Source organism: Plecotus auritus, assembly GCF_963455305.1.
Source record: "Plecotus auritus genome assembly, chromosome: 9".
Lineage (NCBI taxonomy): Eukaryota > Metazoa > Chordata > Mammalia > Chiroptera > Vespertilionidae > Plecotus > Plecotus auritus.
Genome location: NC_137783.1, coordinates 109,448,564 through 109,475,631, shown reverse-complemented (window position 1 = coordinate 109,475,631; position 27,068 = coordinate 109,448,564). Strand labels below are relative to the sequence as shown.

At 47.5% G+C, this 27,068-nt stretch overlaps 2 protein-coding genes and 1 pseudogene across 3 annotated transcripts in view; 1 reads left to right on the top strand and 2 right to left on the bottom strand.

Moving 5' to 3' along the window:
- Nucleotides 1-1,814: 1,814 nt before the first annotated feature.
- OR2AT4 (olfactory receptor family 2 subfamily AT member 4) lies at nt 1,815-2,779 on the bottom strand (the record flags this gene model as incomplete). Its single annotated transcript, XM_080640623.1, is given in 2 exon segments — nt 1,815-2,158; nt 2,161-2,779. Coding segments are annotated over 2 exon segments (963 nt in total).
- A 7,297-nt stretch (nt 2,780-10,076) lies between these two features.
- LOC308233639 (ATP synthase F(0) complex subunit B1, mitochondrial-like) lies at nt 10,077-19,485 on the bottom strand (annotated as a pseudogene). The gene is made up of 4 exons: nt 19,457-19,485; nt 18,218-19,035; nt 17,722-17,806; nt 10,077-10,108 (listed from the first exon to the last, which is right to left on the bottom strand). The product of its transcript is annotated as an ATP synthase F(0) complex subunit B1, mitochondrial-like (transcript).
- Nucleotides 19,486-25,652: 6,167 nt separating this feature from the next.
- SLCO2B1 (solute carrier organic anion transporter family member 2B1) overlaps nt 25,653-27,068 on the top strand; it is a 59,679-nt gene continuing 58,263 nt past the window's right edge. The window contains exon 1 of the mRNA XM_080687179.1: nt 25,653-26,077. Within this exon, the coding sequence (XP_080543305.1) occupies nt 26,062-26,077 (16 nt within the window). The 5' untranslated portion in view covers nt 25,653-26,061. The remainder of the gene's footprint in view (nt 26,078-27,068) is intronic.

Genomic DNA, 27,068 nt, shown 5'->3' with positions numbered 1-27,068 from the left:
GTTATTGTGAATAAAGCCACTATAAACATAGGTTTACAGATATCTCTTAGGGCCCTGCTTTCAATTCTTTTGAATATATACCCAAAAGAGAAATTGATGGATCATTTGGTATTTCTATGTTCATTTTGTTTTTTTTGAGGAGTCTCTGTATTGTTTTCCACAGTGCCTGCACCATTTTTTCCCAAGGGTTCCAATTTCTCCATATCCTCACCAATGCTTATTATTTTCGATTTTTTATCATAGCCATCCTAATGGGTTCAAAGTAGTATCTCATTATGGTTTTAATTTACCTGATGGCTGGTGATGTTAAGCATCTTCTCATGTTCTTATTGGGCATTTGTATATCTGTTTTGTAGAAGTATTTATTCAAGTCTTTTGCCCATTTTTAGAGTTAGGTTTGTTTTTTGTTGTTGTTGAGTTGTAGGAGTTCTTTATATATTCTGGATATTAATACCTTACCAGATATGTGATTTGCAAAAAAATATATTAGATGTATTTTCTCCCTTTCTGTGTGTTGTCTTCTCATACTCTCTTGGTGGCGTCCTTTGATGCATGAAGTTAAAACAGTTTTTTAAAATTTGGAAATACAGAGAGACTTGCCAATTAGCAGATAAAGCTCCAGGTGAAAAACATTATTATTGTTGTCATTGTTGTTGTTGTTATTTCATGTCCACTCATGGAAAATGTGACGAGGAGCCACAATAGTGTGTGGGGGTGGAACTAGCCTGGTATTCCATGTTGCTCTGATCCAGTCTTCATGTGATTAATTCATTGTTCCATCTAGAAAGGGAACTGAACATGAAAGGATGTCATGAGGCTCATCCAGGAAACCAAAGCCCTGAACTGAAATGGAAATAGATACCAGAAGAGAGTTGCACAAAGCAGAACTTCAGTGGTGACGTGAGGGTACTTTTGAAGTTGTTTATTGGGTGGTAGTGGAGTAGAGAGCGAAACAATTTCTCTCCAAGCCCTTAGGTTAAATTCAACAGGTATTCAAGAGGAAATGAGGCATAGGGGAAGGGAACAAGGAGACAGGGCTGGCCACTAAGCCAGAAAGAGGACTTCGTAGGACATTGTTTTGAGAAAGAGTAGAGGTCCTGGACCCAGGATCCTACTGCTAAGGGCAAACTTCTCTGCTAAGCTCCCCATTGTCATGGATGGGAAAACTATGGTGTGGCTGAGAACCAAAAGAACTGTAATGCTGTGGTGCCCACACAGGTTTGGTAAGGGAACACGACTTGCCTAAGCATACGCTAAAGGAAGGGCCTGCTCTTGAGTGACCCCATGAGGGTCCAGAGGTAAATATCTAGTGTGACTGGTGTTGAAATATTGGTAGTGGCAGTGAATTTTTAGGCAACAAGGATTGAAATGGTAGCAGTCAGACTTTATCCGTGAAGGGGGTTTCTAAGGTGCTGTTCTAACAATAAGGGCAAGACAGATTTGTGTCTAGGTGTCAACAATCCTGGGGATGTTTAGAAATACTGGAAGAAGAGATACAAGGAAAAAGACTGAATTTATTGCTGGTCAAATACTTGGCATCTCAGAGAATCAAAATACTTTGAATTAATGGGAATGTGACCACAATTGTATTCACAGTCTTGTGAAGCTGGGATTCATAGCTTAAAAATGAAATAGAAAACTCCCATCCATTTTGTCTGTGAATTAAGGAAAGAAAATTATTATTCTATTACAGCGGAGGAATACTTAAGACTGTATTTTGAGAATTATTGTTCTAACTATCTGGCTGCTTCAACTGTCAACTTTTCCCTCTATTGTTATTGGCGTTTGTGAATAGATCAAGTTATACCTATGAATCAGGGTTTCCCAGCATTCTTTAGGCCCTTGGGACATCCCATTTTGGTGATGGCTGCTTTGACATCCTTATTCCTCAGCGTGTAAATGAAAGGGTTGAGGACAGGTGTGAGAATAGCATAAACCACATTGCCCATAATGTGGAAGTTCAGGGGCAGATTAACTCTGTAGGCCACATAGGCTATGGCAATAGAGGAGTAGTACGTGCCAACCACCAGGAGGTGGGAGCTGCAGGTGGAGAAGGCTTTTGAACGTCCTTCTTGGGAGCTAATGTGAAGAATGGAGGCCAGAATATGGGCATAGGAAAGAAACAACAGCAGAAGGGGAAGGAAGGACACCACCATGGAATGCAGAAGCCCATGAGGGTCTGGCCCGTGGTGTCAGAGCAGGAAGCCTGGACCACAGCCAAGTGGTCACAGAAGCAGCGGTAGACCTGGGCCACAGAACTAAAAGACATGTGGGATGTCTGCACCACTGCTGGGATGGGCAGGAGGAGGGCAGTGAGCCAGGCACTGGCTGCTAGTGCCCCATTGGTCTGTGGAGTCATGAGGACAGGGTAGTGTAGTGGGCGGCAGATAGCCACATAGTGGTCATAGGCCATGATCACCAGGATGAAGGCTTCAGAGCAGGAGAAGCTTTGGAAGAGGTACATCTGCAGGAAGCAGGCAGGGAAGCTGAGGAAGTGGTCCCCAAGCAGAAACAGGGAAAGCATCTTGGGGATGGTGGTTGTGGTGAAAAGGATGTCCAAGACAGAGAGATTGATCAGGAAGAAGTACATGGGCTTGTGGAGGCTGGGCTCTGCCACCACAGCCACCAGGATCAGGGTGTTACCTGCAACAACGAGCAGATAGAGGAGGAGAAAGACACAGAAGACAGAAAGGAAGAGAGATTTCGGCAGAGAGGGGATGCCTGTTAGGTAGGAGATAGTCGAGGAATCCTCTGATCCATTACAGGCTGTGGTCTGCATGATGAGTTAAGCTGGATGCCCAGAAGGTGGGTGGTGAAAACGTGGGAGCCAGGCACATCTGGAAACCAGAATAATCAGTGATTCTGGAATGAGAATTAAACAATGATCACTGTATAGTTAATGTAACCGTATTTATTTACAGTGGCTTTAAAAGAAACATGATGGGCCCTCTCTTCATCCTATCCTGTTTTCTTTTTGAACCCAGTATGGAAAAAGCACCTATGATACACAAAACCATGAGCTGGCACATATAACACATGGTTTTGTAGTAGACACATTGAACAAGACAGAGAGCTCCAACCTCATGGAGCTGAAATTCTAGTGGCAGAGAAAGACATTAAGCAATAAATTACACCATTATTTAACTGCAATTGTGTTAAGTGTTATGGGAGAACTTCCACTGGCCCTCTTTTCCACATCCCATCTGATCCTTTTGGGAATATCAGATCTCTTAAACCAGGCCTCTACACTCCTTTCTCTTTTGGCATTTACTTTAAGTTTTTAAAAAAAGTGACATCTTTGTCACCACATTGCCAGGGAGGGCTGATTTCTCCAAGGTTTACAGCGACATGTTGTCTTCCCACCATAGTTATTAACCAGGAAATGGCTTCTTTCTCTCTCGTTTGCTTGGTGCTATGGTTCTGCTTGCCTCCATCTAAGCTGAGTACTTTGTATCTTGTCTCTGGGTGTGGGGCCTTTGTCATGTTACAGTGAGGGGAATGACAATGAACATGCTCTTGGTGGGAAGGGTCATTTCTGATTAGAGTTTGAACTCATAATGGGTTCTCCCACAGTTGGGTAGCAACAGAGAATCCAAGACAATGTCTGTGTTGCTCCATTGAATTCACCTCCCTACTGGCTGCTGCAGCCCAGCAGATGCTCCTGTTTAACCATTGAGTGCCCACTGCCCAGCAGGCTTCCCAAGTCCCTGGTCAGAAGTTGTCATGTGACCCGGGAAGGCTTGGGAGGCATGGTTGATAGGAACTGAAGATGTGTTTGCAGTAGTTGCTCAAAGCCAAAGAACTCTTCCCAGAGGAATCAGAAGGGAATGTTTTCAACCCACAGACCTGGGGGACTTGAGCTAAAGGAAATGCTGATCCACCCCCGCCCCCCCCCCACCACCACTTTAGACTTGTCCCTCAGACTAAGCAACTACCCCACCCCCACCCCCGGCAAGTTCATGTTGACAGTGGTATGACTGCTTCTTTGATCCTGGTGATTCCGTGAGCAGTGTCCTTGTGATTTTCCTGGAGTCACCTCTAATTTCTTTCTCTTCTCACAACACCTCTTATGCATAAAACCACCAATGTAAAAACTGGAAAAATCTTTTATTATTTTTTTTATTTTATTTTCAAGGCCAACCAATTTCCCCTGAAGGCCAGGGACTGAGAAGGGTCTTTCTCGGGTGCCACCTGCATTGGTTGCAGAGTCACCACCAGAACTCAGGTCTCTGATTCTTAGGACAGGACTTTTTCTTCTCTGCCATTTCCCCTCCCTCCTGTCCCCCAGAGAATCCAGAATTTCAAGTTTACAGGGGAGAAAATATTAGGACCAAGGTTTTCTATTTCCCTTTCTGTTTTTTTTTTTTTTTTTTTTTTTTTTTTTTCATGGATAACATAAGACAAATCTCTATTTCAGAATTTTATCTGAGTCTGTATATGGTAAGTACTAAGTTGGGAATCGGTACCTGACAATGCAAATCCTTGTTTGAAATAATGATCCAGAAGTCGGCTCCCCCTCCAGACCTAGCAAAAGAGTGAAGCTGCTTTGTCCCACATTGAAAGGGTTATCCCTTAGTTAACCAAACCCCATCCAACAAGTTCACGACCAGGTTTTACTCACACCCGAAGGGGTGCAAACTGCCCTGCCCTGGACAATTCTGTTCTCAGAGAGGCAGTCATGCTGAGGGTTCCAGGTGAGGCAGAGTAGGGGATCTGAGGGGCAGAAACAAAGAGGGCCGAAGCCAGAGGAGTCCTAAGGCCATCAAGTCCAGCTCTGCCTCTCTCCCGCCTCCTCTGTCCCACTGCTTTAGAGATGGAGGAAGGGGTGCTGAGGCCCTGGTGGAGAGGGGGCCCATGCTACTCACTGCCAGGTGGTGCTGGACTATCCAACAGGTAGAGCAGACATGTTCTGGGTCATCACAAGGCAGGGGCACCAAAAATACTTCCTGAAAGAATTTCACATTTGATATTTCAAAGCACCCTTCTTGTTTTACTGCATCTGAGTGATGCTTAGGGCCTAAAGGGTGCTGTTTCTCAGGGCACAGAACTTGCCCCAGCAGGTTCTCCTCGTCAAGATAGTCTGTGAGCCAGCTCCGGTGCTGGTGGGGACAGCGAAGAACAGAACAACCAATCACCCGAGTGTGCACTTTACATACTTTATGTACATCATCACTTCTCATCCAGCCCTGCCAGGGTGTGGTTATACCCCTTCAACAAATGAGAAGCTAAGGACCAGAAAATGACAGGCAATTGTCCAAGGCCATGGCTGGGGAGAGGTTGTTCCTTAGCCGACCTGCTGTAAGAGACTGAGCCCCGCCTGGCAGCTGTGAGTGCTGGCTCCTGAGCCGGTTCTGCCACTCACTGCTGTGACTTTGGGGCCCTGAGCCTTGGTCTTCTCATTGGTTCAGTGAGGAGCTTAGAGGAAAAGTCCACCTAGTGAGCATCTGCTGCCAGTGGGTTCTTTACATTCATTATGTCACGTGGACCTTAGTGCTTAAGTGTGTGGATTTGTGAGTCAGAAAGGACTGAATTGCAATCCCAACTCCTGCCTTCAGCTGTGTGATCTTGGGCAAACCATTTTCCCCCCTCAGCCCGTTTCCCTCATTGTGACCTCCTGGGGTTGTTGTGAGTCTTTACAGAGAGAGTTCTGGACAAAGCTTACACCAGAACCTGGAACATGCAAGAGTGCAAAGTTTGCTAGTGTTTCCAATGGTTACTACTGGCATCAGTCTTGCTTTCCTGTGGGAAGCTGTTGGCCAAGGTGATTTGAATCCCACCTGTGAGCACCCTCTCTTACCCAGACCTGCCGGAATATGTGGTCTAAGATCTCACAGCCCATGCATGCACAGCCATCCTGGATCCTAGTTCCCTACCTTTTGTGCACACCCAGTAAGTCTTCTTGATCCCTGGTTTATAGGCTCTGGCCTCCCTGCCCCTGCCTCCCCACCCCAGTTTTCTCTGCCTATCTCTGGGCACTCCATCCCTAGCTCTTCTCACCTGTTAAGCCTGGTTCATACTGGTGTTTCCGGTGGTGTCTCTGTGCAAGCCCTTGTTGAAGGCTGAGTCATAGCCCATTCAACCCTCAGCCCCTCCTTTCTAGGAGGCCTCCTGGGGTACTTCCCTTAAGATGATGCTCCTATGGGGCACTGCACCCACCATTCCTCAGGGATGGACTCCCTCACATCTCCTAACGAGAGGGGGCAAGGATGTCCCTAGGCTTTGCTGATAATGAGGAGAATATCTTTAACAGCCCTCAACGGCCCAACACTTTACTGCAATGGTGTAACCTTCATTCTCATTATGAGTCTGACTGATCTCCATGCGACAATCAAATGTGCCCGCAACCAAGGTAATGCCCTTGACTGGAATCGAACCTGGGACCCTTCAATCCGCAAGCCAACGCTCTATCCACTGAGCCAAACCGGTTAGGGCCAGATTCCCTCTTTATGAATCCTCTCATCTTTTCTTTCCAAGTTCCTTCATATTCCAGCCAAACCATTAGGCATTGCCCATAAATTTGTATAGAGCCTTACCTCTTTCCATTGCGCCTTCTAAACCTACCAGGAAAAAAAGCCAGTTGCACTGCCCAAGATTCTGCCCACTGACAGGATTTACCTTCTTGTTGATCATTCAGGCCCTTCTGAATGGGGCCATAATGCAGCAGCAGTCCACTTTTGGGTGGACTCAGCATATTTTGAAAAACAGTAAGTCAGGCCTGAATGTTTTTCTTCTTGAGGGAGTTGGTTACAGTCCAGCTTCCAAGAGGCTGTATGTTAGAGTTGATGGAAAGGTGTCAATGTAGCAAGATTGTGTGTCATGGGAGTCTAAGACAACTGCTCATGCAATTTACTTACGCCTTTGAGATCTACTTGACCTAATATAACATTTATTATTTGCAATTGATGATGGGATATTTCTGTACATATCCAATTTTATACTTTGTTCAAATTCATACCCAATACATAAGGGACAGCTTAGGGTCCCATAGTCATTAAGTGTTCCCTGGTCAAGCATTCAAGTCTGCACCAGGAACTATTTTTCAAAAGGAGAATAGTTGTCTACAGAAAAAAGTACGGGTTCACTCTAAAATTCTAGGTCCAGTGCTGTGATCCTCCTATTACTATCACGTGTTACCTCAAAAATTCAAAGAGGATTTTAAAGTTTTGGCTATGACAGAATAGCTTGTTTTAACTAACCTTCCTGGTGAAAACAACTAGAAAAGCTGGACGAGATATAAAACAATTGTTCAGAGAACAACCAAGAGCAGGTGTTGAAGAATTGCAGTCCTTGAAAGAAGGAAGGCTCATGAGGTGAGTTCCACAGGACTCCAGCTTTTTACCTGAGGGCATTTCCCAATTTGCAGGACTGGAGAATAGAGCTGAATTAGAAAAGGGAAGTCTCCCTTGCCTGAGGAGATATGGAGTTGGAATGTGGGTAATCAAAGTGACTGACGCTAGAGGGGCAAAATCCTGGAGAGCAGGGTACTTACAGAGAGAAAGAAGATCCCAATCTGTATACAAATTCCCTTCAAGTCCTTGACCAACTCCTAAGGTGCATGTATAGGAAAAGACCTGGAGAAACTAGGAGAATATAGCAGCTGGGAGGCTACAGAGCTGCAGAAAGATTTGAGCAGCCACATGATGTTGGAGAGTCAGAGGTTGGAACCCAAGCCCTATCTAAGTGGATGGATCTAACATACATGCATTTTAAGTCCCCAAAGTAGAAGAGAAAAGGATGATGCAGAAACCATTTGTACAGAATAATGTCTGAGAAATCTCCAAAACTGGTGACAAATCAACCTACAGATTTAAGAAGCTCAGCAAATCCCAAGCCAAAAAAATAAACCAACAAAAACCCATAAAGGAACCACATTGCATCATAGTCAAACTTCTAAAAACCTATGTGAAAGGGAAAAACTAAAAAATAGCCACAGAAAGTAAGAAACTTTCCTTTTAATGTAGCAACAATAGGACTGAGAGCTGTCTTTTCAACAGAAACTCTGAAAGCCAGCAGACTGTGGGATAACATCATCACAATGTAAACAGAAAAAACCCTCCTAGCCTAGCATTTTATACTCACCAAGATATCCTATTAGGATTCCAAAGCAGAGTTCATGTTAAAGTCTCTCAGAAAAATGGAAAATAGAAAAGAACACCCCCAGCTTAATAAAGGGCATATATGACAAATCCAGAGCTAGCATATTTAATGGTGTAAAACTGAATGTCTTTTACTCTCAGATCAGGAAGTAGACAGCCTATCTTCTTTCACCACTTTTATTCAACATGGTGCTGGACGTCTGAGCCAGTGCAAAAAGGTAAGTGAAGAAATAAAAGGCGTAAGTATCGGAAAGGAATAGATAAAAGTCGTTATTCATAAATGACATGCCCAGATGGAGTGGCTCAGTTGGTTGAGCGTTGTCCTGTGCACTGAAAGGTTGCCAGTTCCATTCAGGACACATACCTGGGTTGCTCGTTCAGTCCCCAGTCAGGGCATGTACGGAAGGCAACCAATCGATGTTTCTTTCTCACATTGATGTTTCCCTCTCTCTCCCAACCCAGCCCCTTCTTCTCTCTAAGCATGTCTTTGGGTGAGGATTTAAACAAAAAAAAGAAGAATTTTTAAAAATCCCATGGAACCTAAATTAGCTACTGGAACATCAGCACATCTGGAAGTCAGATCAACCAAGGAAACGTTAACTAGAACATGCAACCTTTTTCTTTCCAAGCCTGGATCTCAATCCTGACAGTTTCTTTGTGCCTGGAATTTCATTGCACAGCTAAGATGCCCAGGATAGTGAAGTGTCTAGTGAGCAATGGTTGAAAGAGCTGTTCCTGTCTGGTGAACCCCTGCAGGGCTGTCAAAGGGCAGGAACGACACTTACAGAGAACTAGAGCCAGGATTAGCAGCTCCAGGGGCTCAGATATGGCTAAGTTTCTTATAATCAGAACTATCCCATTAAGCAAAAAGGTGGCTTCAAAATTAGCGAATTCCATGTAACTAGAGGTATGGAAGGCCGGGATCTTTTTGACTGAAATGCTACATATGAAGTTCAATATTTGTATAGGAGCCAAAGTAAAGACTTTTAAGCAACCTTCTAAACCTGGATCCATTGATTCTTTTTCTTTTCTCTCTCTCTTTTTTTTAAGTAATCTAAATGAACCACATCAATCAGATTGTAGGTTTTGGGGGACAAATTTATTCTATCTGAGAGAAATATTCTTGAGAAGCACCCATTTATATTCAAATGTAAAAAATCAAGTAGCTTCTTTATTAGTTCATGTGGCTCCTTTAAGGATGTCCGATGTGGTAGCCTAGTTCCTGCTCCCACAGGCGGAGGAACACTCTGGTTGTGATAATGTTGGTGGACCAATTACCAGACTTAGTCCGCTAACAGCACCGGAATCTTGACTGCTGTCCTTTGGCACAAGTCCAGTCCGTCCAGATATATCTACACAGCAGTTCCTGAATGGAGCTCTTTAACTTGAGGCCTTGTGAAGACACCAGGATGACTGGTTGAGATTGATGAAGCTAAACACAGGAGTGAAAGAAAACTCCATGTACTTTAATGTTCCATTGACTCTACTTCTGACCCTAGATCAGTGGTCGGCAAACTGCGGCTTGCGAGCCACATGCGGCTCTTTGACCCCTTGAGTGTGGCTCTTCCACAAAATACCACGGCCTGGGTGAGTCTATTTTGAAGAAGTGGCGTTAGAAGAAGTTTAAGTTTAAAAAATTTGGCTCTCAAAAGAAATTTCAATCGTTGTACTGTTGATATTTGGCTCTGTTGACTAATGGGTTTGCCGACCACTGCCCTAGATGATTGTCAGTGGACTCTGATAAGGACTTCCAGCTTGGGAGCTCTCTGGCGCTGGTGGGACCCTTCTTCAGGGATGGCTGCAAGAACCACCCTGTGCAGCTCGGGATTTAGTTCCTCTTCCATGCCCCAGGCCATTCTCGTCCTGCTCCTTCTGAGCCGGGATGCCATTTCTCTTGAATCAGCATTCTTTGTCTCTACATTTCCATTCACTTGAGGGTTCCCATTCTGTGATATGATGTGGTGGTGCTGATAGGAGGGCCTATTCCTCCATGGAGTTCACCAGGATGCTGTCTGCTTAGCACAGAACGGGTTAAGCTGCTGCCGGGTTCTCCATCTGCCTCAGTCTAACCTGGGTGCCCTGTAACCTGTGTTTGTATTCTGTCTCTTGGTCATATTTAGGGACTAACCATCCTGATTTGCCCAGAACTGCCTGGTTTTAGCACTGGAAGCCCCATGTTCCAGGAAATCACTCGGTTCCCAGCAAATCTGGATATTGGTCACCCTGGGAGGGTAGAGGCATTGTGTACACCTTTGGCAGAAGGAGACATTTCCCAAATGGAATCCAAATTGAAGGTGCATTCTCCTTCTATTGGGGAAAAACAGACTCCAGGGTCCCTCCCACGTCACTCCATATGTCTTCTCTTCTCCCGACTGCTGCAGCTTGGCAGGTGTTACTATTTAGCTATTTCATGCCCACACCCTGGAGTGGCCACCAGCTCAGAGGGCACCACAGAGAACTGAAACATCCCAGAACCAGTGTCAAGAGAGAAGACCAAGCGCTCGCAGTGAAGAAGTCCCCGCACATCATCGTGGCAGCCCAAGACCTCCGAAGCGAGACTTTCCAACCCACGGAATTGAGCTGAGGGGAGTGTGACTCATTCTTTACCTTGACAGAGCGATCCAGGGCCAGGTTGTGCTGACATTCAGATCACTGCCTCTCCGCCCCCACATACCCTGGAGCAGTTCTACTTGGTTTTCCAAAAATCACCCAGTTTCTCCCCTTTCTAACACAACTCTTCTCAGGCCACAGAATATGTAACAGTGGAAATGGCCCTGCAGACTGTTCAGGCCCTGAACCTTTCTTCACACATGAAGACTCAGGGTGGGGATGGGGAGCAGCAGGTCAGTGCCCGGTTGGTCCTGGAAACCAGGCCTCCTGGCTCTGGCCTTGGACTCTGCCCACCAAGCCAGGCCACCTGGAGGGTTCAGAAACTCTGGTTTCCATCTCGGGAAAAATTAGACCAAAGGTTTTATTTTTCTTCTCTCCATTTCTTAGGCTGATGTCAGAGACAACTATAAATTTCTGTGTGTTTTTTTCTGAGGAAATTTTCAAACAGTTTTAGATGGACTGATTACTAAATGGAGGTTCTCCATGGGGGGGAAAAAACCCTTTTCAACAAATGATGTAAAGAAGAGATGGACTGGGCACATCTGTGTGGAAAATGGTCATGGCCGCCAGGCCCCAGGTCCCAAGCAGCAATGTTGCACACCAGCGGCCCGGGGAAACCCAGCTCACAATGGACCCTCAGCAAATATTTTTAAGTAAATCAATTAAGGAATGAATGGGTTAAACTGAACTTTCCCCCATAGTGGACTAGTCAGAAGGGATTTTTATTTTCTTTTATTTTAGCATCTAAATTGACACAAACTGCATTTCCCTGAGAGGCTGTTCCCTCCACTCACTGGGCCCATGAAGCTGGTGGTGCAGGTTTTGCTGGGCAATCACAGTGTCAGAGCCAGAATTGTCCTTAAAATGCAGGCGATGTCATCCAATCCCCATTTCCCCTATTTTTCAAATAAAAAGAGCTTGGAGAAGGGAGTGACTTGCTCAAGGTCACAGAGGGAGTTGTTGGCAGAGCTGCTGCACTGGAAGCCAGACTCCTGGCTCCTGCCCAGGGCTCCTGAGGGCCCACCATGGGAGAGGCACTGAAGCAACCCTGTCTGGCAGCACAGATCATTCTGAGTGTTTCCCTCAGCTGCCTGGGGGTTCACTGGGCCTGGAGGTTGGCTCTGACTCCTCCCCTATAAAACCGGAGTCGCAGTGGGGCACCTTGCTTTTCAGTGTTTCCACAGGCAGAGACGGGAGCATGGCTGGCCTGAGGTTCCAGGCCTTCCCCTCTAGCATCCCTGCAGTGAGACAATGCTTGACTTTATGGAGAGCTTCTGGTCCTGCTTCCCTGCTGTTGCTGACAGGGTGAGGGAGGCCCCAGAGAGGGGCCATGACATGGCCAACATCACGGTTAGCAAGACAGCAGCAGAGCCAGCCAGAATGCTGTAATTGGGGCAGAAATATTTCAACCCATCTCCCTTCTCTTAGAGCTCCTATCATAGTGGTGTGAGGGTCCTTAACTGCACCCCTACACCCTGCTCTCCCAGAACCTTGTCCCTCCTTGGGCTCTGACCAGCTCTGGGCACTTTCTCGGTAGCTTTCATACCCGAGATCTCTGCAAGGTGGCCCAGCTCACCTGCAACCCAGGCCACTCCAGCTGCTCCATCCTCTCCCCAAGCCAACACAGCCTCAATGGGGAGGACCAGACTGGGGCTGAGCCAGGTCCCATTAAACTTCTAGGCCTTGCCCATCCTTAGCCTGCTGAGGCCCTGCCCATTGACATTCCCTTCTCCTGGGGCCCTGAGTAATGTTTTTCTGGGGATTCCCAAGTGGCTGATTAGCAGCTACCACTGGGCTTTGCTGATATTAGAACAACAAGATGAATAGTCCTCTCTGGGGCACAGACCTCTGTGGTCTATGAAGCCTGTGTTGAGCAGCAATTGGTATCCCCATGTGACAGATGAGAAAACCGAGGCTCCGACGTGAAAAGAATTGCCCATGTCATAGCAAGCCAAGGACAGGGCAGGATCTGGTCTCAGATTTGCTAACTCTTGGTCTACCCCTGAGCCAACTAACTAGACAAATGAGAAAAAATGTGAGTGGGAGAGGATTCTAGAAATAGGAAAACCCAGCAGAGAGCTGGATAACAAGGAGAGGAACAGAAAGAAGTAATCATGATTCCGATAACAGAAGCCGCTGCCCTTTATTGAGTGCTTGTTTATGCTAGTGACTGTGTCCAGGTGGTCACATATTTCATGTCAGTCTATCTGAGCAGTGGTTTTTATTACTTTGCTTTATAGATAAGGAAGCTCAGAGAGGTTAAGTAACTAAGCCTGCTTTGGTCCCTCCTCTGGGACAACAGTGAGTTGCTGTTAGAATCTTCTCTCTTTCCAAGGCCTACACCTCTTAACTATCAAGGCTTACCGAAATGTTTGAGGCAAAGTAGTCAGAATTTGATAACTGCATGTGGAAGCGTCCAAGATGATGCTCAGTATTCTGGATTGGGTGACAGGAGAGATGGCGGCAATATTGACTGAGAGAACATGGTGGCAGGTGATGGGCAGTGTAGATGGGAAGAAGACATTGAGTTTGTTTTTGGACATGTTGCATTTGAGGAGTCTGTGGGACATCCAAGTGGGGATACCTGACAGATATGTGTGGGTTTATGTCCGGAACTAAGGTGAGAGCTGAGTTGCAAACAAAGACTTAGGAGGCCTATGCTCTGTGGAACTTAGAGGGAGTGTAGAGTGAGAAGGACAGAACCTCATGCTTGGAGGAAACCAGCATGAGACTGAGGCAGGACAAGAAGGGTATGTAAGAGATGCTGAGAAACAAATGGTGGGAGAGAGTGAGCAAAGCCCGGAGAGGATGTGTGATAGCACAGAGGAGCTCCAAGGGGCACATGTGGCCAGCAGCAGTAAAAGCTGCTGATGTGACCGGAAGGGTGAGCAGTGACGAGTGTCCTGAGGATCCAGCAAGGAAGAGGTCACTGGTGAACAGGTCCAGTGGAAAGGAGGGTATGGAAAATGAGGAATTGAGTAGATAGAGAGTAGATAACATTTTCAAGATGTTTGGCTGTGAAGAGAAGTGAATGGTTGTAGGGCAGTGGTCGGCAAACTCATTAGTCAACAGAGCCAAATATCAACAGTACAACAACTGAAATTTCTTTTGAGAGCCAAATTTTTTAAACTTAGGCTATATATGTAGGTACATTGTTATTAACTTAATTAGGGTACTCCTTCAATCGCACTGTACGTGCGTGCCCGCACGTGGTATTTTGTGGAAAAGCCACACTCAAGGGGCCAAAGAGCCGCATGTGGCTCGCAAGCCGTGGTTTGCCGACCACTGTTTTAGGGCAATGAGGGATCAGGGAGGATTTTGTTTTATTTTTAAATCAGAGATATTTGAGCAGATTTCCCACCATTTATTGATGGGAATTAGCCAGTGGAAGGAATGGGAGAAGAAGGGTTTGTTAACAGAGAAGAAGAGAAGCTTCTGAGCCCAGGATCTAGACTTCTCATGAGTCCGGTGGGAGAGAAGCAGGTAAAAAAGTGGGGATGGGGAGGGGGAGATAAAGACAAGTTTGCAGATCTAGTGGCCCAGGTCGAGGAGAAGTCTCACTTAAGACAGAAGTGGTGGGAAGATTTTGTGGAGATGCTGAGATTGTGGGAGAGTTTGTTTTCCACCTAATGGGAGGCTGTATGGTAAATACATACTCAGATCTTAGTGCCAGACTGATACAGATCCAAGCCTGGAATTTAGCTCTTGAAGACTCTGTTTCATCTTCTGTAAAATGGGTTTGTTCATTGAGTAAGCATCTCTTGAGAGCAAGCTCTGTGCTAGTGTGGTGCAGGTTGAAAAAAAGTGAAGGAAATAAGCAGGTGTCATTAGCATTGCCCACTGAAATTGCACAAGCCCTGTTTCTCTCTCCTGGGGCCATGGAAGGTCCATAACATTCACAGTCCAGGTTTCACCCTCCTCAGAGAATGGGGAGGTCCAGAAATGTCTCCAGGAGGAAACCCGTGTATTTCAGGAACATTTTTGAGTTCAGAACAGAAACAACTCTGAAGGTCCCACCAGAGTGGAGGCCAGCTGCCTGCCAGCAACGTAATCAGTGACGCTCTCTCTCCATCTCACCAGCATTGCTCCTCACCCTCAGCAGCGTGAGGATCCAACAGACGCGAGAGGCTAGAAAGGAAAGTACCAAGGAGGAAAGGGAAGTTATAAAAACATCCAGGAAGAGCCCACATTGCCTTCATGGCTGTGGGCAGGAGGCCCACGGAGCTCTGCAGAGAGGAGTCTAGAATCAGGGACCACGTTGGGGCCTCTCACATGCTCATCCCTGGCATCATCCTTCCTGCCACTAGGAGGCAGAGTGGCATCAACTTTGGGGACCAAACACAGCTCCTCCATTTACCAGCTCCACTTCGACAGGTAACTTCACTTGTCTCGGCTGCTGTCTCCCTTTGTGAATAGGGTGACAGTACCAGCAATATGGGCTAGCGTGAAGGTTAAGATACTCTGGGTGTGAGTACTTTGCAAACCGTGAAGTGCTGTGAAGAGTTCCATTGCCATCACCACCATAGCCACCCCCTGGATGTCTCTCTTCCCCTCGGTGGTTTTTCACCCTCCAGCTGCCTTTTGGCTGGAGGCAGAGGAATGGGCTGATGAAAAGTTCCCTGAGAGTCTGGCCAACCTGTACAATGCTCGCTGCCCAAGGCCATGTAGAAAACTAGGATATGATCTTGACCTTGTCCGTTTTCTTTCTGGAGGAGTCAGAAAACACTCGGGGAAAGGGGAAATTGGTGGAGACTTGGAGGTGGTCCTTGAAGGATAAGTGCTAATTCTCTGACAAAGGGAGTAAGGGCATCTGACTAGGGGGAACTGCACATACAGCACCAAGATAGGAGAGTACATCAGGAGGCTGTCAGCTAGAGCAGAATCGAGGAGTCATCAGCTGGGGTTCAGGCTCTTCCTGTTGTGGGAGGGAAACATGAGATTTGAGGAAGAAAGTGACGTACGAAAGTTACTCAGATGGTCATCAGCAGAAGAGGCCTGGGACCCAGTTGAAGGTGCTCAGCTTAGTACTCAACTCTGTATCAACCCCATGACTCAGGGATTGGTGGGCAGATGACTAGGACCTTTGAGATAGTGAAGCCCTATTGTTCATGAATTCTAGGGCCAGGCTGTCTAGATTAAATCTTGGTTCTGCCTCTTACCAGCTGTGTAGCCTGGGGCAATTCTCCTAACCTCTGTGTGCCTCAGCTTCCTGATTTGTAAACTGGAGATTATAATGGGTAGTTGGGAGTTGTTAACTGAGTTAATGCAAGTAACATACTTAGAACAGTGCTTGACATATATGAATATTGGCCCCAATATGGTATCCATTTTATAGTTGGAACTGAGGCTTAGAAAAGTGAACTAACTGCCCAACGCCACACAGTTGGCACAGCTCAGGCCTGCGTGACTCCTAAGACTGCACTGGTTTGCTTATGCTGACGTGCCTTCTCTTGTGGTCATTTCTGGAAGATGGTTTGCATTTTTAAATCAAGAGACAGGAGTACCCAACTTAAAGACGCTTAGAGGAAATTTCTGGCCCTCTAGGCTCCTTGTCTGGGCCCAGTTCTGATTCTGACAGTGAGGCAGGAAAGTAAGAAGCTAGGAAAATTCTTTCGAAAGTGGAATGAGGGAAAATGAGAAAAATAATTCAATAAAGCCCATCAATTTAAGTAATTTACAGTCAGCTAGTGAATCACAAGGGCTGCCTTTCCTAACCAAGGACACTTAGTAGCAATGATTTTCACATTCCAGACCATGCAGGGACAGGGCCATCTCCTCCCGACCCTCTTCAATGACATTCTGTAAAGATAAAACTAACCAGAAAAAAATAAAAATAAAAAGATAAAACTAACCAGAGAATGACCCTGACTCCTCTATACACTCATTTTGATGAATCAACTTATTGAAGGACACCCCTGAAAAACTAATATATTCCGTTATCACCCTCCCTGGAGACCTTCCTTAGAATGCCCTTCAGAAGAGAGATAAAAGCCTCAAGACAAAGGACCCAGCACAGGCTCTCTCTGGAGCACACCCACGCCTTTTCTTGGGCACGAATTTTTTACTTTCTTTTCCTAAACACTAAGGGTCCCCACAAGACTTTCGACCAGGGGAGGAATGGGCAGCAGCAGCTCATCCTGGGCTTACCCTCTGAGCCTGTCTCCAAGGCCCCTTTTTCTCTGACTTTCCGGTGAGCTAAAAGCAGCCCCGCCTTGGCTCACTTCTGCACTGTGACTTACTTTTCAGTGAATTCACGCAGCCCAGTGTGGCTCACTTCTTTCCTCTAACATCTCTAGAACTCTCTCCTGTAGCTTCTATCCTCAGCCCTTTCTGTTTCACTGCCCCCAGCTTTAATAAACGTACTCTCAAAATCACCTGGACTTGTGTTGTGAAATTTTTCCTGCACAAAGTGAAGAACCCACACACTACAGGCCAGCCAAGGCAGACCCACTCCAAGCCCAGTCCCTGTCTGGTAACACCACCACCAGGAAGCCTGTGTGCTAGAGAGATCCACTCCTGCCCTTGCCAGAGACCAGGCCTGCTCCGTGTGGGACACCTCAGACCAGGGCTCTCCCCTCCCCTAGATAGACAGATCTATCTTCCATCCAAAGGAAAAAAAAAAAAAAAAAGGCAGGCATTTAAACAAGGACAGAACCACTCGGATGGTGAGAAGATTATAGACATGAGTGCCAGGAACAGTTGGAGCGAACAAATCTAGGAATAGTGTGTGTGGAGTGGAGGGAGTAGTGTTTGGGGTGGAACATGAGAAGGAGAGAATTAAGCAAAATGCAAGCTGACAATGTTTCAACTAACAACACTGATGAAAACAAGTTAGCTTGTTCCAGCCACTCCGGAAAGAGTTAGAACAGAGGCAAGCTGGGGGTCTTGCACCAGCCCAGCCTGGGCCCGATGCCAGGCAGAATTCTCCTTGCCCAGCACTTCTCACTGGAGTATCTGCGGAGGGCCAGCCTGGCTGAGAAGCAGCTGCCTACACACACTCTGCTTCCTACCTTACCCGTCTCAGGTGCATAGCCCCACCAGGAGAGGAAGTGACTCATCTTGCTGGATGAAGCATGCGGCAGGCTGCCCCAGCAGCTGTCCTAAACCCCCGAGTCACAGAAATGAATTGGGCAGTAATGGCCTATGGATTTCTTTTGTTCACTGGCTAATAGATTGTTTTAATTCTCTCACTAGATCAGTGGTAGGCAAACTGCAGCTCGCGAGCCGCGGTTTGCCGCTCTGTTGACTAATGAGTTTGCCGACCACTGGGATAGGGGCTTAATCACAAGGAACAACAACAGCCTGTAATTACTGGAATCGAGAGTCTAGGTCAGTGGTCGGCAAACTCATTAGTCAACAGAGCGGCAAACCTCGGCTCACGAGCCGCAGTCTGCCAACCACTGCACTAGATGAAACTCCAGCTTTTCGTTTTTATGTGGGGTAAACTGTAACTCCAGCAGAACGGCGATACAGAAAGGTTTTGTCACACGGCCTAGTTTCCATTTAGTCACTTCCTCGCGCTCTCCATTGGGATAGATGCGTTTACAGAACTGGCTGGCCTGAGCCTTCTTTGCAAGCAGCTTCAGAACTGCAGGGCCCTTGGCAGCCGCCCCCTTTTCCTGCTGTGCCGAGATGCTCCGCACCACGTGCTTCTCCACCCATTGTGCCATGTGCTCTTGTTCCTTTCGACACATCGTGTTCTGCACAGAGATATGATAGTCCAGGCGATTCTTTACCTCCTTGTACACTCTATGCAGCTGTTTCCAGTAAGTAACCTTTCCAGGCCATAGCACTGTTAGTCCTCTGGACATGAAAAAGGCAATGGTGCTTTTGAACACTGCCTGCTGTCACTTCTCCAGATCAACTGCATCCTGAATGTTTTTGATGGAAGCCTGTTTCGTCTCTTCTATAGCAATTGGGCATTTTTTTGCTCATTGAGTTTATCAGTAAATTCCCCAATTGATGTACAATATTTTTAAATCACATAGACAATCAACCCTGTTGTTGATATGGCAGAGATGGTGTCTGGAGTTATCACATGTATTTCTTTGAACAGAAAATACAGGCTCAGCCCAGTTCTGAGCACACAGGGTCCTGTTGCACTGGTTTTAGGATAAAGGAACTGGAAGAATTCCTCAAGGATCAGCCCATGACAAGCCTTTCCTCCATATTTAGGAAGAGGTGGCACAGGGGCAAGACTTGGTGCCCAGTTGAAAGATCCTCTTTGCCTGCAATACCCTGGACTGAGGACGGCTGTGTTCTTCAGAGAGGGGCTGCTGTGGTGGCAGCAGAAAGTACCAACCGAGACAGCAAGGCCAGCAAGGGTGTGCTTGGTGGTCTTGGCGTCCCAGTGATGGGCGGGACTAGCCTTTGGATTTCTTTAGATAACCCATGTGTGCTGCTTCACTTCCTTTCCAGAGCAGTTTCCTGGGTGAAAAGGGTGAATGGATTAAGCAAAACACAAACAAACAAAAACTCATAGACACAGACCACAGTATGATGATGACCAGAGGGAAAGAGCGGTCGGGGGAGGTAAAAGACAGTATAGGGGGTAAATGGTGAAGGAAGAAGACTTGACTTAGGGTGGTAAACTTACAATACAATATACAGATAATGTATTACAGATTTGTACACCTGAAACCTATATAATTTTATATAAATTTAATAAAAAGTAAAAAAATAAAGTCTATTTTGTCTGTTAAAGATAAAGAGATAGAAAAAAATTACAGTACTAATTGTTGAGCACCTACCTATGAGGCACTGTGCCAAGCATGTCCATTTTTTAGCCCCATCCTACAGGTGAGAAAACAGAAGCATAAAGAATGAAGTAACACATGGATATGGAGTTCAGTTTGGGAAGACGAAGAATTTCTGGAGAGGGATGGTGGTGATGGTTGCAAACAATGTGAATGTACTTAATGCCACTGAACTGTATACTTAAAATGGTTAAAACGGTAAATTTGATGTTATGGGCATTTACCACAACAAAAATACCTACAGAGAATTAAGTAGCATAGCTCCCAAGTGGAGAAGCCAGGAGTTACACCCTCCTGGTCCAGCCCCAAAGCCTTGTTCTTGACCACCCACTATTTCATCTCACTTGCAAGTGAAGACACTGAACTTGCAGAAGACAGTGACAGAGGGACAAGGTCCCTCTAGATCAGGCTTAGAACGATGGGTTTCTCCTGAGGGCCGGGGTCGGGGGCAGGGACAGGGTTTTAAGCAGAGAGGATGGGTATGGTTAGATTTAATGGTTGGAAAATTTCTTCTGGTTCCTAAGAAGATGGGCTGGAAGGTAAGGCCAGAGGTGGAGAGGAGGCTGGGGCTTGGCCCAGCCAGAGCTGCTGGTGGTGGGAGGGAGTTGGCTGGTTTGAGAGACGTGTGAAGAGGAACAGACTGTGTGGAGGGGAGGGAGAGTGAGGAGCAGGCAGTGATTGCTCTTCCTGGGCTGCTTCTGGCCTATCCATTTCAGCCTCTTCTGATAGTAGTCCTCCAGCCCCCTTTCCCTGATTGTTATCCTGCAGAAAAAGCCCGAGCACAAATCTCTTTTCTGACCCCCGGGGGGCAGTGTTGCAAAGTCTTCAGGAAATTGGGGCTCTTGCTCCAAACTACCTGCAGCCAGGGGCACATGCTTGCTCCCGGTCTTCTCTCCCAGCCTTCCCAGAATCCCCGCCCCCATGCCCTCTCTCCCAGGAGCTTAATTATTAATTACTGTAATCCCTCACGTCCCGAACATGGCACTTTACAAACCCCAACCTCCCACAGTCCCTCCAAAAGGCAGGGATGGAGCACAATGAGACCTTTCCTCTTAACAGCCCTCCCCCCCAACCCTGCCGCCACACACACATTTTATAATAAGGAAACTGAGGACCTGGCAGGAAGTGGAACCTGACCAATGCCAATGTGTTGGTGGCAGAGCCGGGGCTGGGGCCATAGGCCAGACAATGCCGAGTCTGGACCTCTGAGAGGGGCCACCCTGTAGCACCCACAGAACAATGGCTGCCTACAATGGCCTGCTAATACCCAACTTGCCTGCTGAACCCAAACTTGCCCTTGAGCTCCCTCCCACCTCAGGAGGCCTTTTCCTATGACTTATTTTCATGGGATTGTCAGTTGGGTCAGACCCACCTGGCACTCACCTGATTTACTTCTCCCTTTCCTCTGCTTCCAGAATTATAAGTCATTGCCATTGCCATCATCTCCATATGAATAATGGCATGCATTTGCTCAGCTCTCCAGAACTTAGCAAGGACTAATCCATCCATCAGCTCATCTGAGCCTTATAGCAGCCATGGGAAGTATTTCACAGACAAGGGCACTGAGCATCAGAAAGGGCAAGTAACCAGCCTCGGGTTCCCCAGCGAGGCCTCAGGGGAGCTTACACTCTCCTGGGAGAGAGAAGCTATGCACATACCACGTTGACGATAGGGCGAGATGATAGAATTTAGTGCAGTTCTGCCAGGAGGTTCTGGAAGCAGAGGAAAGGGATAAATAAATCAGGTGTGTGCCAGGTGGGTCTGACCTAACTGACAATCCCATGAAAATAAGTCATAGGTAAAGGTCTCCTGTCATCTCCATTTCACAGATGGGGAAACTGAGTCTTGGATATTCTTACTGGGTTAGGATTGAACTATCTGACGGAAAAGCTCATGCTCTTTCTGGGGCACAGGGCTGCCACGTTTAGGGAGGGGTGCGGAGCTTCTAGCATGGTATGCATTCTCTCTAGGCTGGAGGGAAAGGCTGGTGGGAAGTGGAAGCAGTTGGGCAAAAGGGCTTCCTGAGGAGGAACCTCCCAGAGGGGTTTAAGATGTGCAGGGCTGGCTGTGCTGAGCCAAGGTGGAGCGGCTGCGGAGCCAGGCCAGATACCCATGTGCCTGCCAACCTGAGCTTCTCCTCACGGGGTTGGGAAATTTTTGGGTTCTGACCCAAGAGGCATGCCAACAAAGATGGGGAAGTCCTGAACTTTTGGCAGGATGGGGTCTGTTTCTCATCCACCACAGAGAGAAATTGAAACCTAAGGACAGACACTCACGACACATACAGCAGAGCCTGCCTCTCCTCTGCCCTCAGTCTCCCAATCTCAGAAAGGGAAGGGTTGAATTAAATGAACTTGAAGCTCTTTCCAGCTCTGACCTCCTGAGTGTCCTGCATCCGTCTTTGCTGTCCTTGCCTCAGATCCCAACCTCCGCTGTACGTATACCTGACATGTAGCCCTGGGCAAGTCACATGGCATCTCTGAGTGTCAGAGTCCTCATGAGTGGAAGAACTATGACTTTGCCTTCCTTGGATGGATTTAAAGAGCCATGCATGGGGGCACATCTACACAGCTTGGGGTCTGACTCCCAGGCAGCACCTGGGGGTGGGGAAGGCTGAGGCTCTGGCTGAGGCTCTCACTTGTCTGCTCAGACAAGGGCTCATTTATAGATATCCGCTCCCTGGCTGCCAGGCCAGGGGGAAGTGGGAGCAAAGGTGCTGAGCGGGCAGTTTGGAACATTTTCAGGAAGGAGCCTCTGGCCACTGTTCCTCCTGCCCCCACCCCCATCTTCTGGGCATCCTCACAGCAATTCTCATAACAGTTTAGAAGGTCGTCATCTTGACCTCACAATCTCCATTAAACAGATGCGAAGACCGAGACTCAGAGAGGAGAAAGGACTTGCTCAAAGTGCCACTGCAAGGCAGTGACAGAGCTGGGACCAGAATTGAGGTCTTGAGCCTGGAGCCCAGGATTCTTCCCTTGTACCCAAGCTTAGTGAGTTCTAGAAAATGAAGTCTCCTATTTTGCCTGGTTTGCAAAAAAAAAAACAAACCCACAAAACACACCAAAAAACATTTTCCTATGTGGGTTGATGCAAAGAGGGGAAGGGCTTGGGTTCTGCCAACTCCCTGAGGGTTTATGAACAGCGTCAGGCTCAGCATGAGGACACGGGACTGTGTGAACGTCGTGGGGCCTGGAAGCTGCAAACTGTGCCAGGCTTTGCCAACAGCACAGGACTCAAAAAAAGGCATCAAGTTTGCAAACTGGGGAATTCGCAGATGGTGTTACAATCCGCACATATCGTGGGGCTCTGTAAAGTGCACAGGGCTCAACGAACACCGCATTGGCAAGTGGCAGAGCTGGAGTGCAAACACATTGGTCAGACCTCAGCCTGGGCCACCCACAGTGGGGCCTCAATGCAGGATTAGCCCAAGAGCCATTCAAGGGCTTGTCAGCCTAACTCCCAGAGGCTCCTGGGTACATGACCCTTGCTCCTAGTCCACAGGTGAGTTCAGGATTATTCTTGGACCAGGATGTGTCAGCATGGGGAGGCTGAGGTGGTAAATGAAGACTGTTCCTGTGTCTTCCATGCCCCGTGGGGTGCTATGCATTGAGGTGAACTTTATCAGGCAAGTTAGTCCTATTGTAGGAGGGAATGGCACCATGTGACTGGTGGGGGCTCAGACCAAATCTGGGTTCAGCAACCTCATTACTTGGGTTCGGGCTAGGAAAGAATTCAAAGTCCAGACCCAAACTGTAAGAGAACATTTACTGGGTAAATCACAGAGGTAGAAAAAGCAATTCCCAGAAGAAATGAGCTTAGCAAACAAGTTCTGAAGGTAAAAGAAGGGCCCTTGGAGCATGGGAGTGAGGAAGCTATTGGTAACTCGCCTGGGGATGTGGGCAGGGAAAGGTAAAGGTAAAGGGAAGGAAAAGGCTCAAGCGTACTCCCTGGAGGGAGAGCGCACTGGGTCCTCCTTCCTAAGGGTTTAAAGGTGGAGAGTTTAGGGCAGGTCCCAGGGGAAGATCTTAACACATTGCGGACCAGTGGTTTTATTGCTAGCTTTACCCAGTGGCCAGGTAAGTTTCTATTGAACGAATACAAAACATGTTTTACATAAATGTTAAAGGCACACTTTAAAATTAAATACCCATTGCATTTTGAAGTTATTTATTACATGTTCTTACAAGCTGATATCTTTTTAAAGTATGATACTTTGTAAAACACTGTGTTATATGAAGCGAGAATTCTCGTGATCCGTCCGCAATGTTAATAGAATATTCAGTAGTTGCAGGTGTGTCCTTTCAGGGTTGTGGTCTCCACTGATTGATTGGTCAGCACCCGAGGAGGGGGTCATTATTCAATGCAGCTGGTCCTGAGGGCAGCCCTAGAGTCACTGGTCTGGTTTTATTGGTTTTCTGGGCCTAGAGCCGAAATACAACTGAGGCATAGTTGTTATCTCTAGGGAGGAAAGGTCAGGGAGTCTAAACCTCATGACCAGAGATATGCTGGGGGAGGAATGGTCACCCTGGGGTGTAGCGGGGTGAGGTCCCCCCTACAATTGATTGTCCATTGTTAGGCACCTGAAGCTTCCCATCCTGGTGACCTTCTGTACCTGGCCCAATGTCCTTGCTCTGCTCATGTCTGTCTAATTGCCTACAGCAACCCCAGCACACACCCAGACCAATTCATGTGCATAATTTCTTCATCCCCCAGAGCCAAGCTAGGGGCAACTGGGCTTCTAGAAAGTCTAAAGGAACCTTCCTTCTCTCAACCATGCACCTTCCATTTGGAATCAGGAAAGTTGCACCTCCACCAATCTCAGTAAGGACTTACAGTTCCTACTATGGGCCAGGCCAATCTGTGATTATTTCCAACTAGAGGTCTGGTGCACAAAATTCGTGCACTTGGGGGGGGTGTCCCTCAGCCTGGCCTGCACCCTCTTGCAGTCTGGGAGGCCTCGGGGGATGTCTGACTAATGGCTTAGGCCAGCTCCCCACGGGGAGTGGGTCTAAGCCAGACATCGGACATCCTTAGCACTGAGCCCGGCTCCTGTTTTGAGCATCTGACCCCTGGTGGTCAGTGTGTGTCATAGCAACAGGTCGTTTCGCCATTCAGTTGATTTATATATTAGCCTTTTATTATATAGGATACTAATCACTTACTCCTAAAATCCTCATACAGCCACTAGGAGCCAAGTGGTGCTGATGATATTTCTCAATCATTATACCCTGAAAGTTAGACTCCAAACCCACATTCCCATTTCATGCAAAGACTTTATTCCTGGAACTGAGTCAGGTTCCCCTACTAGCTCGGTGACCTCTGGGCAGATCCAGAGACTCAATGCCTCATCTGTCACCTGAGGGGATAAATTCCTGGCCTATAGGTCAATAGGAGGGCCCGAGGGGGCTGCATGTGTGAAAATGCTGAGTAAGCAGGAAGAGGCAAGGCGGGTTAGCTTTCTCTCATGCTGCCTGGTTCTGAGCCACCTCTGCTGCTCCCTTCTCTGAGCTCCAGGACTTCAGACTTGGCTTCTTTCTTTCTCACTAAACTTTCACAGCAGCCCTGCAGGTGAGGAATATTGTCCCTTCTTTATAGATGAGGGAACATGCTCAGAGAGGTGCAAAGACTTGCCTAAGGCCACTTGACCAATGATTGACAGGGCTGAGATGGGACTCAGGTCCGTCTGGCTCCAAGTCCTCCATCCTCAGCCTCAGTCCAGGAAACTGGAAATTTCATAGTTGTCCTCCTGCTCTTCTTCCCCGCCCCCCGCCCTACACCCCCCATCAAGAGGGCCATGCTTTATGGAGCTGCTACTGTGAGTCCCTACCAGGTGGTCTGGCCATTGCAATTCTCAATGGACAGAGTCCCTCCTTGCTCTAAATCCTTGGAGCAGATGAGGGTTCAGTGAGAGGGAACCAGAGCTTGAGGAGGACAGGGGTTCAGTGAAGGAGGACAGTGGAAAAACAGGGGCTCATGAACAGTAACAGAAGTTCAGTGAGGGGGACAAGAGCTTAGTGGATCAGGGAGCACAGTGAGAAGAATCAGGACTGAATGACACCAGGGCTTGGGGACAACTCCCACTGGCCCCACCTCTCCACTGCTAACAGAGGAAGAAAAAATATCCAAGGGAAATGCTGAGGCAAGAGTCTGGGAAGAAGCAGGCTGACAGCAGCCTCCTCCCATCAGTGGGGCTGGATCTAAACAAACCCAGCCTCCTATGCAACTGGCCCTGGGCTGCCCCAGGCAGAGATCAGATGAATTCAGAGAGAGACAGAGAGATTGTGAGTTTGTAAGCCAGGGTGCAGATAGGGGGCTGGAGCAGAGAGAGACAGAAGAAACAAGTGATCAAGGCAGACAGGCACTTGGAGAGTGGGGTCAAGTTTGAGCAGGACTTCCTTGCCCATACCTGGAAAAGGTAGCTGCCTTATGATCGAAAAAGCATCGGCCAGTGCCTGGAGGCCCCACGTTAGCGCGTGCCTGCTGCGGCTTGAGACTTGTCTCTGGGAATCCCTGATAAGAGCTCACTCTCTCTTTCCTGCTAAACTCCAGTCCTGGGGTTGAAATAGGGGCTGAAACTCACTGCACCCCACACAGTCATGGGACCCAGGATAGGTAAGTCCGGACGAAGTAAGGAAGGGGTATTGGGAGGGAATATGGGGGCCGCATTCTCAATGTGGAGGGTGCAGCTGTTGAGCCAAAATGTGTGTGTTGGGGTGAGGTGGGGGGCTCGCGGTTCCTTACCCAGAGCCCAGCACAGGTGAGAGTGTGTGGAATGGATGAGTGAATTGCGGGAGGGGCAGGAAGGGACGCTGTTTACTCAGCTGGAGGTAGGGGACCTTATGAGACACAGCGACTGTTAGCGTAGAAACATTCAAACCTGTAAAGAATTTTTGTGAGTTTATTTGAGCCAAACTGTCAACAATTGCCAGGAAGCAGTATCTCAACGGATTGGGATAGTGCTCCAGAGAATGGCAGTTTTTTCATCTATTTTTATACCTTGCAATCAAAGGAGGGGGACATAGGTGGGTTATATGAAATCCATTGGTGATAGAGAGAGGTAGGAGAAAGCAAAGCGGGGAAAACTCTGGGATTGGATAAAAGTAAAATGATAGTCACATACTTAGGTGGGTACAGGATAGTCAACAAGTAACATGATAACAATGAAGGAATTTGTGGTATCCTGGTGCTCAGGCACATTAGGTTGTGCCCCAAGGGGTCTGGAAAAAGGCAAGTTACACGTTATCCTGACATTTCAAGGATATGTTACCATAGATGCAAAAAGACAGAAAGGCCCAGTTAAGGTAAAGGGCCTAGGACGACCCACCATAACGGCGTTTAGTTAAAGTTTAATTTCAGGCCATCCTTTGTGATTACTTTAGGTCTCTGAGTTTGCAAGACCGCCATGCAGGCCTCCCCTGAGCTTGTCAGGTTAGCATGTGGCCCCTTTCGTCCACACAACCAACAGGGCAATAGAAAGGCAATCCCCCACCCCCGATTCCTTCACCAAGCCCTGTTTCCCCTCTCTGAAGCAGCCAAAGAGAGAGAGACAAACACAGCAGGAAAAAAGAGAGGTAGAGAGAAATATAGTCAGAGACAGAACAAG